We start from the raw sequence: 16,284 nt of genomic DNA, 5'->3' as shown, positions 1-16,284 counted from the left end.
CTTAAATCACAAGAAAATTATAATATAATAGCATTAACTCATCATTCAATAAATAAGAGCTCAATCCTCCATCATCCTCCATATAGCGCAACAAGATCGATTTAAACTTCATAATTTAACATCTAATCCATGTTGATAGTTTATAGCATTTTCTACAAACCATACCTTAACCTTGAAAATGTTCAAGACCTTACCATTGAATGTCTGTGAAATTTGCTATAACAACTTATGTCATTGATTACTACTTATTACTTAGCAATGTTGTAACTCCATGTTCATGGAAATGAAAAAAATCCTTTTAACTTTCCCTTAATAATTTTAGTGTTTTATATACAAGATTCATTGAATATATATATATATATATATATTCATTGTTGATTGAACCGGGAATTTCATACTTATTATACAAATATAATTATGAATAGAAAAAAAAAAATCGAACACTTCATGCACCATTTCTTTGCTCAAATGGTTTTAATGGGGCCAAGAATGCTTATTTTGGCATTTCAAAGGTTCCCATAATTTATTGATGATACACCTTCATTCATCTCTGGATGTAACCTTCCATTTAGATATTATTCTTTTGGGTTCAATAGGCTTTCATATATATATATATATCATGGAAAGACACATTAAATTCAATTATCTTGGTGTTTGTATAAACTTCTCTATTTTGATACGACGCAATTCTTTAAAGCGACTTACGTCAACTGAAACGACACCGTTTTAGTATTCTGTTCTTCTGTTCCGGGCAGGCCAATCGGATATTCTCCCTTTCGGCATCCTGCGAAAATCGATATCTTACAGTAGTGGAAGTGGGTTCTTGTTTTTCACGGTGAGCGTAATCCTCTAATGGTGATTCTTGTGTTCTTCTCCGAGCTTTCCACGAACTGATGGTCTTCTTCATGGAGGTTAGACACGAAACAGAGTCTGATAGACGAATTCGAATTCTTTTTTTTTTTTTGGCTTTCTTTTGGTTCTAACTTTATAATTTCAGATTGATATTTGGAGATTCATTTATCATCTGGCAATTTTTTAATCGATCATGTTATGTTGTGCTAGGATCTTAAACGATAAATATGCTTAACGGTACGGAGTTGAGAAGTATATTTAGGTTCCTCTTGATTGTTAAATTGTGGACTGCTTTGTTGTACTGGGATCAGTTAATTTTTGAATTTGAAGGCTGGGAACGGTTTTTTGTTCTTGAAGAATTCCTCAATGGTTAGGGTTTGCGTGGACGTACTTGCAATATGCACAATTGTTCAATCCTTTTTGTTCATCATGATTTTATAATTGTAAATGGGTTTCTTGTGTTGTTTAATGCAGAGCAGACGTAGTAGAAGGTTTTTGAAATAAAAATCAGATTGGATGAAGGAAAGGGTTTGTTATTCTAGAAGCTATTTCCCATGGTTGAAAACCTGTTTGATGAATTTCCTTGAAGAAGAACACCATGTGGTTACTGAAATCAAAATGGAAAAGCTTCACACTGCAAAGTATCAATACTCAGAATCCAAGACGCCTTCCCTTGGCTCTCTTCTCTACGGTGCCACTGGGCCCATCGCCGGTCCTGCAGGAGCTTTGCAATGTTGTTTCAAATGGAGTCGGCAGTTTAGATGATTTGGAAGCAAGTCTTGATCGGCTTGATGCTTCTTTCACGTCATCTCTCATTAGCCAGATTCTTGACACTTGCAAAAACGAGGCACCCACTAGAAGGCTTCTTAGGTTCTTCTTGTGGTCTTCTAAGAAGTTCAATTGTAAATTGGAAGATGATGATTTTAATTACGCAATTCAGGTGTTTGCGGAGAAGAAAGACCTCAAGGCAATTGATATTTTGGTTTCAGATCTCAGTAACGAGGGTAGAGAGATGAAGGCTCAGACTTTTGGTATTGTAGCTGAGACATTGGTCGGTCTGGGGAGAGAAGATGATGCTTTGGGTCTTTTCAAGAACCTGGACAAATTCAAGTGTTCCTATGATAGCGTTACAGTTACTGCAATTGTTAATGCCCTTTGCTCTAAAGGTCATGCCAGAAGAGCAGAAGGAGTTGTTAGACACCATAAGGATAAGATTTTGGGGGTAAAGCCTTGCATTTATAGGAGTCTTTTCTACGGATGGTCTGAGCAGAAGAATGTGAAAGAAGCACGAAGAATTCTCAAAGAGATGAAGTCAGTTGGCATTATGCCAGATTTATTTTGCTATAACACATTCCTTAGATGCCTTTGTGAGCGAAATCTTAAATCTAATCCTTCAGGTCTTGTACCCGAAGCATTAAATGTGATGATGGAGATGAGATCCAATAGGATAACCCCAACCTCAATTAGTTACAACATATTGCTCTCCTGTTTAGGTAGGACTAGAAGAGTTAAGGAATCCTGTCGAATACTTGACTTGATGAAGAGGTTGGGTTGTTCTCCTGATTGGGTCAGCTATTATCTTGTTGCAAGAGTACTATATTTGACAGGGAGATTTGGGAAAGGTAACCAGATAGTAGATGAAATGATTGAAGAGGGATTGGTTCCGGATCGGAAGTTTTATTATGATTTAATTGGTGTTCTCTGTGGGGTTGAGAGGGTGAATTATGCTCTTGAGATGTTCGAGCGAATGAAGAGAAGCTCATTGGGTGGTTATGGACCAGTATATGATGTGCTTATTCCGAAGCTTTGTAGATCAGGCGACTTTGGAAAAGGTAGGGAGCTTTGGGATGAGGCAACCAGGGTGGGTGTTCTGCTGCATTGCTCGAGTGAAGTGTTGGACCCTTCAATCACTAAGGTGTTTAAGCCAGCAAGGAAGGATGAGGAAGTCTGCACCATGTCCAGAACTCTTGTGCAAGAAGCGAAAGCTGTCAGAAATGGAAATAAGAATAAGAAGAATAAAAACAAAAAGAAAAGTGCTGCACCATCTTAACTGGAAAGTCATATCTTGTCCATAGAAGCTCTTTTGGACCATTAATTTTCCCCTTTATAAGACTGCAAAGAAACCTGTGGATGGCTATTCATTAATGTTGTCAAGATTGTACTTTATCTTTGTTGGTTAGTTACTAAGTTATTATCATGGTTTTATTGTAAACCAGAAGTAGTTCACACATCATTGAACAATTTAATATCTGAATACCCAGTATGTATTTGTTATTCTATTCTTTCCTGGACTGCTTATGACTCCTCATCCTCATGTACTGTTTGTCCATCTCTGGGCATATTGATATATTGTAAAACAAGAAACATGGGTTTCTAAGCAGACTGGATTGCTTTCTGGCTAATTACACTACTACTTTTTTAGTTTTGAAATGTAAAAGACCAGGATATGACATTGCCAATATTGTTTCGCTCATGAGAGTTGCTGCTTGCTAATAGTTGTTTGACTAATCTTGTAGATCATGCTTTATTCTATTTTTATCATTCACACATCTGTATTTTTTATTTTTCGAACTTACTAGCTGAAAATTTTCAATGAGGTGCTACCTTTGAGGGGATTCTGCTGGTTCTTTTTGGATTTTGGTTGGACTGTATTGTTGCATTGAACCACCATCTTCTCTGAATATTTGATGAATTGATATCTGTGCATTTGCTTCACAGGCTGTAAATCTATTGGAAGGTCTCTTCACCAAGATCAGGCAAAGGAGCTGTGATGGAAATTGCATGGTTCACCTCTCTTTTTAGAGGTTTATAATGAGACTGTTACAGATTTACTTGCCCTGGAAAGGCCTCTTGTCGTCAGAGAAGGTAAAGAATTATTTTTTCTACCTTTCACAATGTCATTCCTTATGAATGATTCAGAGGAATATCAACTATATTTTTTTCCATTTGTTTATTGTTTTGTTGATTATGAAAATTTGCTTTTAGAGGCTTTAGCTTGCAACATGAAAACTGTTTTATTTGTAAAATTTCCAGATTCAATCATGAAAAATAGTTGGGGAAAGAAAAAATGTATAAATGAATTTCAAATTCTTTGCTTGATTTACCATGCAAAGTATGAAGGAAAATAATATAGGATTAAAATTATTTAAAGATTTATAAATTTCAAGTTCTTTATTCTTTATCTAGAAGAAAGAAAAGAAAAATAAATTTGGCGAAACATGTAAGAAAAATTTGTTGAGTTTAAATTTTCCATATTGTTTTCTTTCCTTCACATTTTCCTTAAATCCTTCCAAGGGCCAAATGGAGTATTAATAGTTGTCTATCTGATGGGGAACAACACATAAAGCACCCTATGAAGAATTATGAAAGAAAAAGGTAAAATATTTAGAAAAGTAAATTTAATAGTTTTAGTGTCTCATAGTTTTAGTTGGAGTCTATTTTCCTATTTTATTAAAAATGGTTTAATAGTTATTCTTTTAGTCAAATTTCTATTTGTTTTAGTTTCTAATTTAATTAGGAAAAGAAATTTCTTGAGTCTGTGAAAGCCTATATAGTCTTTCAATCTTAACAAAAAGAATTTATTGAGAATATAGTAGTTATCAAACTTCTTAAGGTGTGATTGTCCTCCTTAAGTGTGATTGCCTAGAAACCTTGATAAAATTGTCAATGATCTATCTTTTCTTTGTTCTTTTTTTTTTTTTTTTTTTTTAAAAAAAAGATTTTTAAGTCTTTTTTTATCTCATCATACAACAAGGAAAAATCTTCTCTAGTGTTGGAAATTTTAAGATACTACATCTACTTTGGTATAAAAGCCTATGGGTAGTACTATGACATCGTGAAGCGGTTGGAGTTTAAGGAGAAAATTGATAAATTGACAATGAAATGATTTCATTTATATGATTATGGAGAGGGTTGATTCTTTAGAAGCTCAAATCCAAGAAATACAAGCTGGTAGCCCTTCTAATATGGAGAATTCACCAATATTATTCTTAGATCAACAATTAGGGAGTCAAAGCAAGACAAGTCAAGAATCAAATCTGACACTTTCACTCCTTTCCAAAAAGCTCTTTACTACATTTGATGTTTGTGAGAAATTTGAAAGAACTAGTTATGTATGTCAACAACTAAGGAGTGAGCTCATCAAATAATGAGAAGAGGCATTTGTATGTTGAGAGACCACCACCCTGGGCAATTAGCTTTTCCAATTAGTGCATCTATGGATGTTTTATTGGTTGAGGCTAATTCCACGTTGAAGTCAACTAGCACTTGTCGTTTTAAGAATGTATATGACTTAACCCATTTGACAAGACAACCTGAGGGATTTGGATTGTGGATAATGGTATGAATCAGTTGCTTAGTCAAAATATCGATGACGTGACATTGAAAATAGGGTTAAAGCTTTTTAGTTTTAGGTGGAAGAGTAGAATTTTTTTTAAAAAATCTTAAATAATGAGCTTCAACATCTAAAAAGTAAAAACATCTTGTTGATGAAGTAGACCATGTGTTGTTGGTCTTCTAGCATTTATCTTTACCAACATGACACTTCAATGCTTGAGGTTGCTAAAAACATACCCAACTCTCACTTGTCTTGAGCTAACATAAAATTGGGGGTGTTGTTTCTTCTTACCCTCTTTCCAATCTTTGGTATCTCTCCCCCTTAATTTGCAATTCTTTTGGTATCTCTCTCCCTAATTTGCAATTCTATGGGATCTCTCCACGTGTGGGTATGGGGCCGCACATGGGGGAGGATATTAAGGAGCATGATATGCGTATTGAACTTAAATCCTGCAAGCTTAAGCTTTTAGGAAAATTTGTAGTTCAATAAAAAGAAAACCCCATTAAATAAAAAAAGAAAAGAAAAGAAAAGAAAAACTTCAAAATCAGAAGAAATCTTCGTGAAGAAGCCAGAAAAAAAAAAAGAAAAAAAGAAAAAAGAAAAAGAGAGTTAGAAACAATAAAAGAAAAAAGGAAAAACATCGTAGAAAAACTAATTGGCGGTTTCTTCTTCATCTTGTCTTGTCTAAACACTAGGAACCAGAATTGTGAAAAAAGTGGAGTTAGAGCCAGATGATTAAAAATGTCTCATGTTAAAATAATTCTCAAAATTTCATAATTTTATACTTTAGAAAAAGAAAAATATTATTGCTATTATTTTTTATTTTACTATTAAAACATATCTTCATTTCTATTATAATAATTGTCAATATATAGTGATAAACATTACCTTAACAAGAATCAAATTAGGGTACTAAACTATCTAACAACTCATTTTACCATCAAAATGTACTTTCATTTTTGTTGTAATTGTTGTCCATGTATAGTAATAAAAATTACCTTAAATGGAACAAAATTGGGGTTAGTAAAGTTTATGAGTATATAATATGGCATTGTAGGTCTCGTTGCTCAGAATTAGGTATTTGTACAATCTTTGATCCTTTACAACAAACAACAAGACAAAAGAAGAGAAAAAAGAAAAAAAGGGATCCAATGTGCAAAAGATCATTGCTAGTAGAAATCTATATAGGAATGTGAGGATCAACTTCTTATCAAGTCTAGTCATTAGACTTCTCCATGGTTGTCGATGGGTGTGTAGAGAATGACTTAGTATCATTTACAATCTCTACTGGCAGACACTTCACCAACAACGCTCGAGGTAACACCCTATGTTGGCTTACCTTAGACATACTCCACTAGGTATATGTCACCATTACGAGCATGGTTGGAGCTATTCTTAACCACTTCATAAGGGAATTTTTTACTAACTTCTTTTTCTATTGTCTTGTATGTTTACTGCGAACTCATTTTTTTTTTTTTTTCTCTTAATCATGACTTTTTCCACTTCTACAATCCAATTGCCTAAGAATTATTGTGGTATCCAAATTTCCTTACTTTTTCAAGTCCTCAAATTCTTTTCCTTAAATTGGTATTTCACTTTTACTAGTTAGTATAATATTCTAGCAATTGAACACACACCTTCTTTGAATTAAAACAAAATTCTATGCTTATTTATACATAATCTTGAAATTATGTGTGGTACACTTTGTTGCCTAGAGGTAAATAGGAAATTTCCCTTGTTTAGTTTTGTAGACAAGTCATGCTTCTAGTAGGGCAATTGATTATTACTAGATTGTAGATCAAACTCTTATAACCAAAACAAACATGTTCTCTTTTTAGATATGAAAACTAAATCATGGAGATTTGTTCCTGATCCTCAAGATTATGTATATGGAAATGTTTATGATGATGGTGGTGGAATGCTACAGGCGTTTCCAAATCTAAGAAGAGAATGTGCTTGTTTTGGTTATGAAGATCTTAATGTATTGTTAGCCAATAAATAACTCCCCTATTAAAAGCATGACTTGTTAATGAAACTAAACAAGGGTAGTTCTTATCAACTTCCAAGCACCAAAGTCTATTAAAATAGAACCTTTAAAAGCATAACATGATATAATAGACGTTTGAAATTTATTATTTATTAATTAATTTTCACTTTTATTTATCATAATTCCATGCATTATACCTTGTAAACATTTTGACCTGTTTCTCTTACATTGTGCGTCACTTGGGTGCATTAGGAGTTGTATGGAAGATCCAAGTCATGAGTTTCTTTTAAATAGATCACTTATTCATAACTAGTTTATGAGTCTAGTAAACTCATTAGAGCTTGTAGTGCATTACCTCCTAATTGGAGGGATGATTGAGGCCATCAATATGAGTTTTTTATGGTGAATGCACTAGTGTATATGGATACACATTGGAAATGACCTACACAGTGAGTCATGACATAAGATTATCAAGTTATCATAACTACACCAAACCACTTCATTGTGTTGTGTTTCAACATTGAGAGAATATTGAACTTGTACTAAAATTAGCAGTAACTTTAGCATTCTCCATGGATTGGGTTAGTATTGATGAAACAATTAGTATTCTCAATAGAGACACCATGATATTTCATACGATTGAGATAGGGTGTCCCCTTAGGTGGTCTTAAGGAAGTGTATTCATATAAGTCATAATCATAATAGTTATTTAAGTGGAATTTGACATAGACTTTTAGAGAGTTAAGACATGTTAGTTGAATACACAATAAGAGGATTTGTAACTCAAGGATAATAAAGGTAGTTTTGAAAGGTTGATAACTTTCACCTTATTAGACTATAGACACTAGTTCATGGGGAGATTGAACGCCATGGATAGTAGGTCACGAATCTGAGCACATAATGTCTCATTGTTATCTACATAGGGTACTAGAGTGTAGTTAATTTTCTATAGTCAAATGTTGAATCAACTTCAGATTTAGATTCTAAGGGTTCTAGTACTATCTTATGGTCCTAGTGGTCTCTGCTCGAACTTATATACCTTGATACGGTTTATGGGGTTTGGATTAGCCTTAGGTCCACTTTTGTGTATGAGAGAGTTTTGATAATTATGTAAGGTTGCACAAGGGTAAGTGAACAAAGTTTCAGGATTGGGCTATCCGATTAATTAGATGACCCTATGAGGTTAATTAATTAATTAAAACTCATTTTTGGTTAGATTAAGTGACTCAAGCCTACAATAGACTTGAGTCACTTAAGCTAAGTTAGGAATCTGGGGTTGAGGTTTTCATAACTTCATCTTCCACCTCTAAAGAAAGAGAGAGTCATAGCCTTCATCCTCTCTTTCCCCTCATTGGTTGATTGTTGAGAGCCATTGGTTAGAAGATTGTGGGTTTACAAGACTTTCTGCAACTATAAATATACTTTTTATCAAAAGGAATCGATTTAGGAACGTCCAAATCAAAGATAATGTTTTCTAGCATTAATATCTAAATCCGTTGTTTAAAATTATGCTTGTTTATGCTATGCATAGGATTTAGAAAAGCCTAGAAAAGTTTTGCATGCACCTAACCTAATTTGGGTATAAGGAACGGAGAGATCCAAGTATCCCTACAGAGTCTACATGCGTACTATTTCTTATGCTGAACACTTCATTGCTAATACTATACATTTAATTTTTAAGATTATGTATAAACAAGCATATAATTTTGTTTTGATTCAAGGAAGGTACATGTTCGATTGCTAGGATGCTATGCTAACTAGTAAAAGTGAAAAACCACATTTGAGAAAAAGAAGAGGACTTAAAAGGATAAGGAGAATTAGATACCCAACCAATTCTTGGTACTTGGGTTGCAGATGTAGAGATAGCTATGGTTAAGAGAAAAAAAGAGAGTTTAGAATAATAGTATTGGAGAATAGAAAAAGAAATGATTAAACGAAATCCCAATATAAAAGTGGTGAAGAATAGCCCCAACCATGCCCTTTCCCAACGCCACACCCCTCCCAATGGTGTGACCATATCATTGGTGGAGTCTATGTTGTCTAATATAAGCTACATAGGGTATTGTTGCCTTGATCATTTCTAGTGAAGAGCCCATAGGTAGGGATTGAAAATGATGCTAAGCATTCTTTGAACATGTATCTACAGCCATGGAGAGTTCCAACCAATAGTCTCGAGAAGAAGTTGATTGTTAACACTAAAAAAATGCTTCCCACTCCTTATATTTCAAAGCCTTTCAAAGCATTTTTGGTTCTTATTAGCTTAAATTTATGTTATTCTTTAATTATTTGCTTTCTACTTTCTAATATTTTCTATGCTTTTTGGTGATATTTTGTAGGATAAAATAAGATACTTGGAAAGTCACATGTCTATGGAGTCATGAAAAGATAAAGAAGCAAGGAAAATGCTAATCTGCTCACCTTGCATTCATGGACCCACCTTGAGCAAACATTGAGTAGAATAAAGCTTAAAATATCTCTTTTAGGTTTCGCAATATGATTTCCATTGGGGTTGCCTCACTGGACAAACATTAGTGCAAAATTTGTTAACCTTACACTTTGTAGATGAACCTCATGCAGATTTCCTAAAGCCCAAATTTAGTTGGTTCACATTTGGGGCTAAATTAAGCCTAATTGATGCTTGCAATTTTGCCATGTGTTGGGACTTTAGAGTCAATTTTAACCAAATTTAAGTGACATTTTGGGGCTGATTTAGAGGTCTTTCAGTCATCTCTTTAGGAGCTTTGGACGCATACAATCTCAAAAATTTCAGTTCAAATTTTCAATAACATTTATTCCCATTTAAGCTTTTAGAGTTTTCAGCAAATTTTTCATTCTTCATTCAGTTTCATTTGCCTTAGCACTTTCAGTATCTTTGTTTTCCATGTTTATGCATGATTTCATTGTTAAAGATCTAATCTTTTCCAAGTTTTAATTTAGATTGAATACATTTTAAATTTTTATTTAAACTTTATAGCTATTTTGCAATTGTCAACATGGATGTAATGATGTGATGTTTTAGTAGCTAATTTCTTTAACTAAAGAAGGGTATTTTAGGCTTAATTTTAGGATTGTTTTGTGTCTTGATGGTGACATGTTTTTAATGTATGAAAATGTTTTAGATTTGATACCTAGAATTTTTTAAAGATCTTATCTTGCTTTTGTCTTGATTCTAGTTTATTGGATGCTTCTTAATATTATTAATGCTTAGCATATGAGGAATTAATTAGTAATGATCTTATTTGATCCCATCATAGTTTTGAAAGGCGTGCCTAGGCTCGGGGCGGCTCGACGCCACCCTCCGGCGTCTCGCCTGAAGGGAGGCGACGCCCCATCACGAAGGCGCCACTTAAGCGCGCAAGGCGCTCGCCTCTGGCAAGGCGCGAGGCGGTCGCCTGAGTCGCCTTCGAGGTTCCGACCAGGTACGCATTCCTCCTTCTCCTTCTCCTTCTTCTTCTTCTTCTTCTTCTTCTTCTTCTTCTCCCTCCTGCCGTCGAGTTGCAGAGAGGAGGCGGGGCCGTGGGAGCCCTAATTTTTTTTTTTTATTTGCTGGGCCCAAAACGATGCCGTTTTGGACCCCGTTCTTTTAAAAAAAAAACAGGCCAAAACGACGCCGTTTTGGCCTGCTCCTCCCATCCAGCCCCCTTTTCTGGCTTTCTCAACCCGAGACCACTGCCATTCTTTGCCCTAGCCTCTTCCGTGCTGGAGAAGTGAAGAAGAAAAAGAAAAAGAAAAAGAAAAATAGGGGGAAAATAGGAGAAAAATAAAGGGTGCGCCTCACTTCACTAAAGCCCGCGCCTTAGATGCGCCTTGCGCCTCAGGCTCCAGGACTACTTTGTGCCTTGGTGCGCCTTGAGCCTTTTAAAACTATGGATCCCATAAATACAAGGGTTGATAGAAGACAAGAAGGGATACTATTTAATTCTAAACCTAGTTTTTGGGTTCAAAATAAATATTCAAGTAAAGTATTGATTGAATTTTCATATGATCGATGGAACAAAAAATCTAATCTTGACCAATGGGCCCTCTCAGTGAGGAAGGTCATAAAGCGCAAACTTCCTTCTTTGTTTGTAACTTATGGGAGGGGTTTATATTGGAATCTAATAAAAAAAAACATAGCAAACGATAACAATATTGCATGCATCCTTATATTTAGGGTTTTAAGAAAAGCTTGCCTAGACTTGCATCTACAAGTTGATATGCTCGATGAAGGGTTGATCTATCACTTTTTCTTGCTTTAAAGACTACAAGAGTATCTTTTCTTTAAGTATGTAAGACTATGTGGAAGATTACCAAGAACAAAGTGGAAGACAAAGAAAGAGATGAAGGAATCAGGGGCAACTCCAAAAAGTATCTCCAATAGTGTTGTTTATGTTGGGATTGAGCCTCTAAAAGCAAGACATGGTGTAAAAAAGTTAGACTTGACTATCCCTGTGCTATCCTTTTTACGCATTGACATTGATTTGAGCATTCAACCAATATCTCTTACATTGTATATGACTTAGGTGTATTAAGAGTTGCATAAAAGATATAAGTCATGAGTTTCTTGTAAGTAGATGAGTTGTCCACATTCAATTCATGGATTTGGTCAATTCAGTAGAGACTATAGTGCACTACATCCTACTTTGATGGATGACTTGTCTTGACCATCAGGATGAGTTTCTTATAGTGAGTGCACTAGTATATGTGATGCACATTGGACAGGACCTAAGGTGAATCATGACGTAAAACTATCAATTATCATGATTTACCAAACTACTATACTTCATGGATTCTCAATCTTAAGAGGATATTAAGTTTGTCTTGAAATCAATAGGAGATTTTGACCTATGGGTGAAACCTAAAGTGGTCATATTTCCCTATGGATTGAGTCTGTTGATGGAGGCTGGTGAGAAAAAGTATTTTCAATAGAGACACTGATATCTCATGGGATTGAGACAATATGTTCCTTTGGGTGATTTAAAGGATATGTGATCATGAAATTTATGATCGCATTAATTCTTTTAGTGGAATTTGACATATGCTATTTGGAGGTAGAGTATGTCAGTTGATCATATAATAAGTGGAATCTGTAACTCAAGAATTTGTGAGGTAATCTTGATAGGTGATAACACTACCTTGTTAGATTATGGACACTAGTTCATAGGGAACTTGAATGTAATGGATAGTAGGTCATGGATCTGAACTTGTCTTTAATGAGCTAGCCTTAACTAAGACTACAATTATGACATACCTAAGACCATAGTGCACCCTAGTCTTCTAAATTATTCTAATTAAATATTGCACACATAAAAAGGTAGTTAACATGGGGACTACTCAGACCCATAAATAAACCGACTCCCACAAAATTTCAAAAGTTCTATAATTGATCTTTCTTCCACTAAAGAATATTAACTGTGCTAGGGTATTGTATGATAATTACAATGAAGAATAATTCATTCCTTTAGTTGCGATATATTATATGATGTTCCTATGAACTAATATCTATAATCTAAATTGAAAATTGCTATCAACTAACTAGATTACTTCTTAATTCCTTGAGTTACAAATCCATTTTTCTAGGATCACTTAATATTTCTAAATCATAAGAATAAATATCAAATTTCAACTTAATGACATTACCATGATCATGGATTAACTATAATTATTTACCTTTAAATTATTTAAGGGGATATATGTAACACCCAAGGGTTAAGTTAGTCTTAAAATATAATTTTGGACCCATAGGCTTAAATTTTGGGTCCTCATTGTTTTTTCAATTCATATGAGGCATGAATTCATTTATTTCTAAACTTGTACCGCTACTTAATTCCATAACTCACTACTTGATTCTAGGAGAGGGTCAAATATTACTATTTATAACTATTTCTACATATATATATATATATATATATATATTGTAATGAAATAAACAACTATTCTTGCAGCCTTTGAGCTTTAATAGTTTCTTGCTCAAAGAGTCACTATGGCATTTTCCAAAGTATTTAAATTAAACCAACCGTGTTGTAAAATTTTAGTGAATCATTTTAGAATGATTCGATCAAAATCTTTTCCTTAAACAGAAGAAAAATAAGCAACATGACACACGAGTCATTTGATATGTATATGTCCTCCTCCTGTACAAGAGATCAAGCGTTTAACTAAATTTGATCTTCAAAGGTGATAGACCATATGATCATACAAGATGAAGTGAAGATACATGAACAGGAGAGCTCTCAATGCTGAGAGTAAATGCTTCATTTTCTGAATCACAACTTGCTCTCTTTTTCTTCTCATCCCAATGTATTTCTATGTACTTTCTGATTTCTCTAGCCTGTTAGATCAATCAATGAATCTCTCAATTTCTTCGGTTGGAACTCCTTGTTTGCCTTCCAGATCAACAAATAAAATACTAGACATATTAGATAGAAGCCAATTAACTACTGCGGGCATGAAAAGCAGGAGATGGTTTGGATGTCCCAAGGAAAAGTGAGTCCAGAATTTGAAACAAGTCCATTGTGATTTACATAGGATTTCAATTAATGACCCCTAGTAAAAAGGGGAAAAAAAACTGTTGATAATGCAATATTTTGTGTGCTATGTAAAACAGCATGGAGAGATTGATTTTCCATGGGATGTCCAGTTGTCTCCAACTCCCTACACCCTATTAGCATTAATTCATATATTGCCCTTTCTTTAGTCATACCTCAACCCTGAAAATGTTCAAGACCTTGCCATTAAATGTGGTGATGTTGGCATCAACAACTTGAAGCCCTAAAACGTTGATAGCCTCCATCAGCCTTGCAAACCCACCTCGCTTCTGCTCACATAACAACTTCAGCAAAAATTCTCTTGTGCCAATCAGCTTCACTTCTACTTGCACCTATGCAAAAGCCCAGAATGTATTATTCATGCATGTATATACGAAGTTCATGACAAAAATATATTACTTATGCCCTCTTTTTCCTCCCTAAAGTGATGAGTAAGAAGTTTTTACTGACTCTTTGTGATTCTATTTGTTTCTTTTCGCCGATACTAGAGCTGCCTCGGTTGTGTTCGGTAGTAGTAGCTGGTGAGTATCTAGAACTTCTTTTCAATTCAGCATCCTTCATATTGCTGCCCTCTTGTTCCATATTGACCTCATCCTGGAGTTTCTTCACCTCCTGCTGCAACTCCACAATATACTGGATCGCATCTCCAAGAATTGAAGCCCTGTCCATCTAAAAGGACATTGAAAATATAAGGTAGATATGGGCAAATAGAGAAGTATAGTTTTGACTTGAAGTTTAGCCTAACCTTGGAAATCTTGGGCACCAGAGCACGTAGAGTAAAGAGCCCGTCTTTAATCCTATTTCTTCGGTTCCTCTCTGTGATCAGATTCTTGGAGTGGTATTGTTCGCTTTCGGGCTTCTGCCTGGCCTTCTCATTTTCTTTCTCAACCATGGGAGTGGCACTAACTAAACCCAAACCCAAACCCAGCTGTTGCTTTAACAAAGTTTCATTGTAATGATGGTCTATAGAGAATGAAGATTTTTCAATTGGCCGCTTCAAAGACTTGTGTCTTGGTGCAAGACAGGAACTTGAATCAAATGATGGATGTTCATTCAAACGATCAGAAACGTTGGAAGATCCTTCAAAACCATACATGGAGGGTTGGGTTGCTGGGGGAAGAAATTGCAGCTGGAGAATGGAACTCAAGTGGAGCAGGGGAGGTGGAAGATTGTCTCCGTACTTGCCGAGCAATGGATCAAGAGAGTTTTCGTTGGGACTCACACTGTTGCAGCTCCTTACTTCTTGTTCCGAAGAGATATGACACTGAGCTGTGACAAAGTCTATGATATTCTGATCTTTGGGTACCTAAAAAGGTGAACCATTTCGATACGAGTCTCAGGATATTTCAATCATGTTGAACTTTAGTAAACAATCAAACAAGCCTTACATGCTTTGCAATGAATAGCTCAATAAGGCCACCAACTACTGGGATCAGAACCTGGGTTCCAACCAACTCCTGTAAAAGGAAAATTAGTTTTTCTTTTCTCATTAAACGAAAACTAAAACGTGAAACCTCATATATAAAACATGAGATTATAAGAGCATAATGAGAGAAAGACCCACATGAGAAAGATTTGAATCCAGGGCAGTGCCATGGGAAAGCCACCTGGGTTGGGTTGATACCACCACCTCTCCATGAATCCTGGTTTTAGTCTCAAATATTAAAGTCTTTCTTGGACTCGATGTTGCAATAACAGAATGAAAGAAAAGGAATAACAACAGGGGGAACCATATATATAGAGAGAGGGAAAAACAGTACCCAGAATATAGGGGCATGAAAGAAGGAAACTGGGCAAGTGCCTCACAAGCTCTAGTCCTTACAGGGTGCTGAGAGTATCTATCCCTGCAAAGGGGAGGCAAATGCTGCCCTTCTCTTTCAACTTTGACATTAGCAAGACCATAGCCACCACCACAACAGCAATCCATCCATTCAACAAACCTATGTAGATTGTCATTCAAGGAAAAAGAAGGAAGTTAATTAATTTAATGAGCAAGGGGTGTGTAGTCGACTATGGTAGCATAATATGATTGATACCTTGAAGGGTCGTCCCCCAACTTCCAAACAACGCAGTAGTCCCATGTCTTCTTCTCAACAAGGGGTCTCAGCCATTCCATCGCTTTTTCCAAACCTCTCATGCCTCCTCTTTTTCAGCACTTGCCTCCTTTCTTTGTTCTAGTTTAAAACCGCCTTTCATGTCTCCTTATTAATCAAGTATCATTATGATCTCTGTGTCAGAAGAATCTGACACTCTGCAGAGGCAGTTTTGACTGATTACCAGATTGAGGATAAAAACGGCCATCGAATGGTTCAAAAAGCTACACTGAAAGCTACCCATAACTTCGGGACAATCATCAGGCTCCATGTACAAAAGCAATCTCAACCACCTTTGAAGCGGCTGCGACATACACGCTTCCACCGAAAACACTAACTCACCCACATGAAAAATGCTTTTATTTGCTTTAGAAGATAGACTTGCTTAGTGGCATTCTACAATTGCGCGTGGTACAGTGTTTTCAGTTCTGGGGGAGGATATCAGAAAAGGGAATATTTGCACGGCTGGGCATATATGCTTACTTTTTC

The 16,284-nt window shown here is 35.4% G+C and overlaps 2 protein-coding genes and 1 long non-coding RNA gene across 5 annotated transcripts; 2 read left to right on the top strand and 1 right to left on the bottom strand.

Annotated features, from left to right (window-relative positions):
* Nucleotides 1-657: 657 nt before the first annotated feature.
* On the top strand, nt 658-3,325 carry LOC117922574 (pentatricopeptide repeat-containing protein At5g61370, mitochondrial). 2 transcript variants are annotated; one of them, XM_034840731.1, is made up of 2 exons: nt 658-911; nt 1,332-3,325. In XM_034840731.1, the coding sequence occupies exon 2, from the start codon at nt 1,451-1,453 to the stop codon at nt 2,900-2,902; it is 1,452 nt and encodes a 483-aa protein (XP_034696622.1). In that variant the 5' UTR covers nt 658-911; nt 1,332-1,450; the 3' UTR covers nt 2,903-3,325. The 2 variants fall into 2 exon arrangements, with proteins under 2 accessions (XP_034696622.1, XP_034696617.1); XM_034840726.1 differs by having other exon boundaries at nt 1,327-3,325.
* Nucleotides 3,326-5,736: 2,411 nt separating this feature from the next.
* Nucleotides 5,737-9,827, top strand: LOC117922583. The gene is made up of 2 exons (XR_004652508.1): nt 5,737-6,505; nt 9,512-9,827. It is a non-coding gene; the product is annotated as an uncharacterized LOC117922583 (long non-coding RNA).
* A 3,511-nt stretch (nt 9,828-13,338) lies between these two features.
* LOC117912335 (transcription factor bHLH90) lies at nt 13,339-15,900 on the bottom strand. Of its 2 annotated transcripts, none has more exons than XM_034826891.1 (8): nt 15,739-15,900; nt 15,463-15,642; nt 15,267-15,345; nt 15,091-15,159; nt 14,448-15,008; nt 14,153-14,371; nt 13,858-14,034; nt 13,339-13,485 (listed from the first exon to the last, which is right to left on the bottom strand). In XM_034826891.1, exons 1-8 carry the CDS (start codon nt 15,837-15,839, stop codon nt 13,348-13,350), a joined length of 1,524 nt encoding a protein of 507 aa, XP_034682782.1. In that variant the 5' UTR covers nt 15,840-15,900; the 3' UTR covers nt 13,339-13,347. The 2 variants fall into 2 exon arrangements, with proteins under 2 accessions (XP_034682782.1, XP_034682789.1); XM_034826898.1 differs by having other exon boundaries at nt 13,458-13,540.
* Between the last annotated feature and the right edge of the window lie 384 nt (nt 15,901-16,284).

Source organism: Vitis riparia, chromosome 1, assembly GCF_004353265.1.
Source record: "Vitis riparia cultivar Riparia Gloire de Montpellier isolate 1030 chromosome 1, EGFV_Vit.rip_1.0, whole genome shotgun sequence".
In the NCBI taxonomy this organism is placed as follows: domain Eukaryota; kingdom Viridiplantae; phylum Streptophyta; class Magnoliopsida; order Vitales; family Vitaceae; genus Vitis; species Vitis riparia.
This window is presented reverse-complemented; position numbering and strand designations above follow the sequence as displayed.

What these genes read in the sequence shown, in the direction of transcription:
- LOC117912335 (XM_034826891.1), bottom strand. Translation starts at nt 15,839, where the DNA reads ATGAGAGGTTTGGAAAAAGCGATGGAATGGCTGAGACCCCTTGTTGAG. An exon ending in TTGGGGGACGACCCTTCAAG is followed by an intron (nt 15,643 to 15,738) that starts GTATCAATCATA and finishes CAATCTACATAG; the next exon opens with GTTTGTTGAATGGATGGATT. An exon ending in AACAAATAGAATCACAAAGA is followed by an intron (nt 14,035 to 14,152) that starts GTCAGTAAAAAC and finishes GCTTTTGCATAG; the next exon opens with GTGCAAGTAGAAGTGAAGCT.
- LOC117922574 (XM_034840731.1), top strand. Translation starts at nt 1,451, where the DNA reads ATGTGGTTACTGAAATCAAAATGGAAAAGCTTCACACTGCAAAGTATC.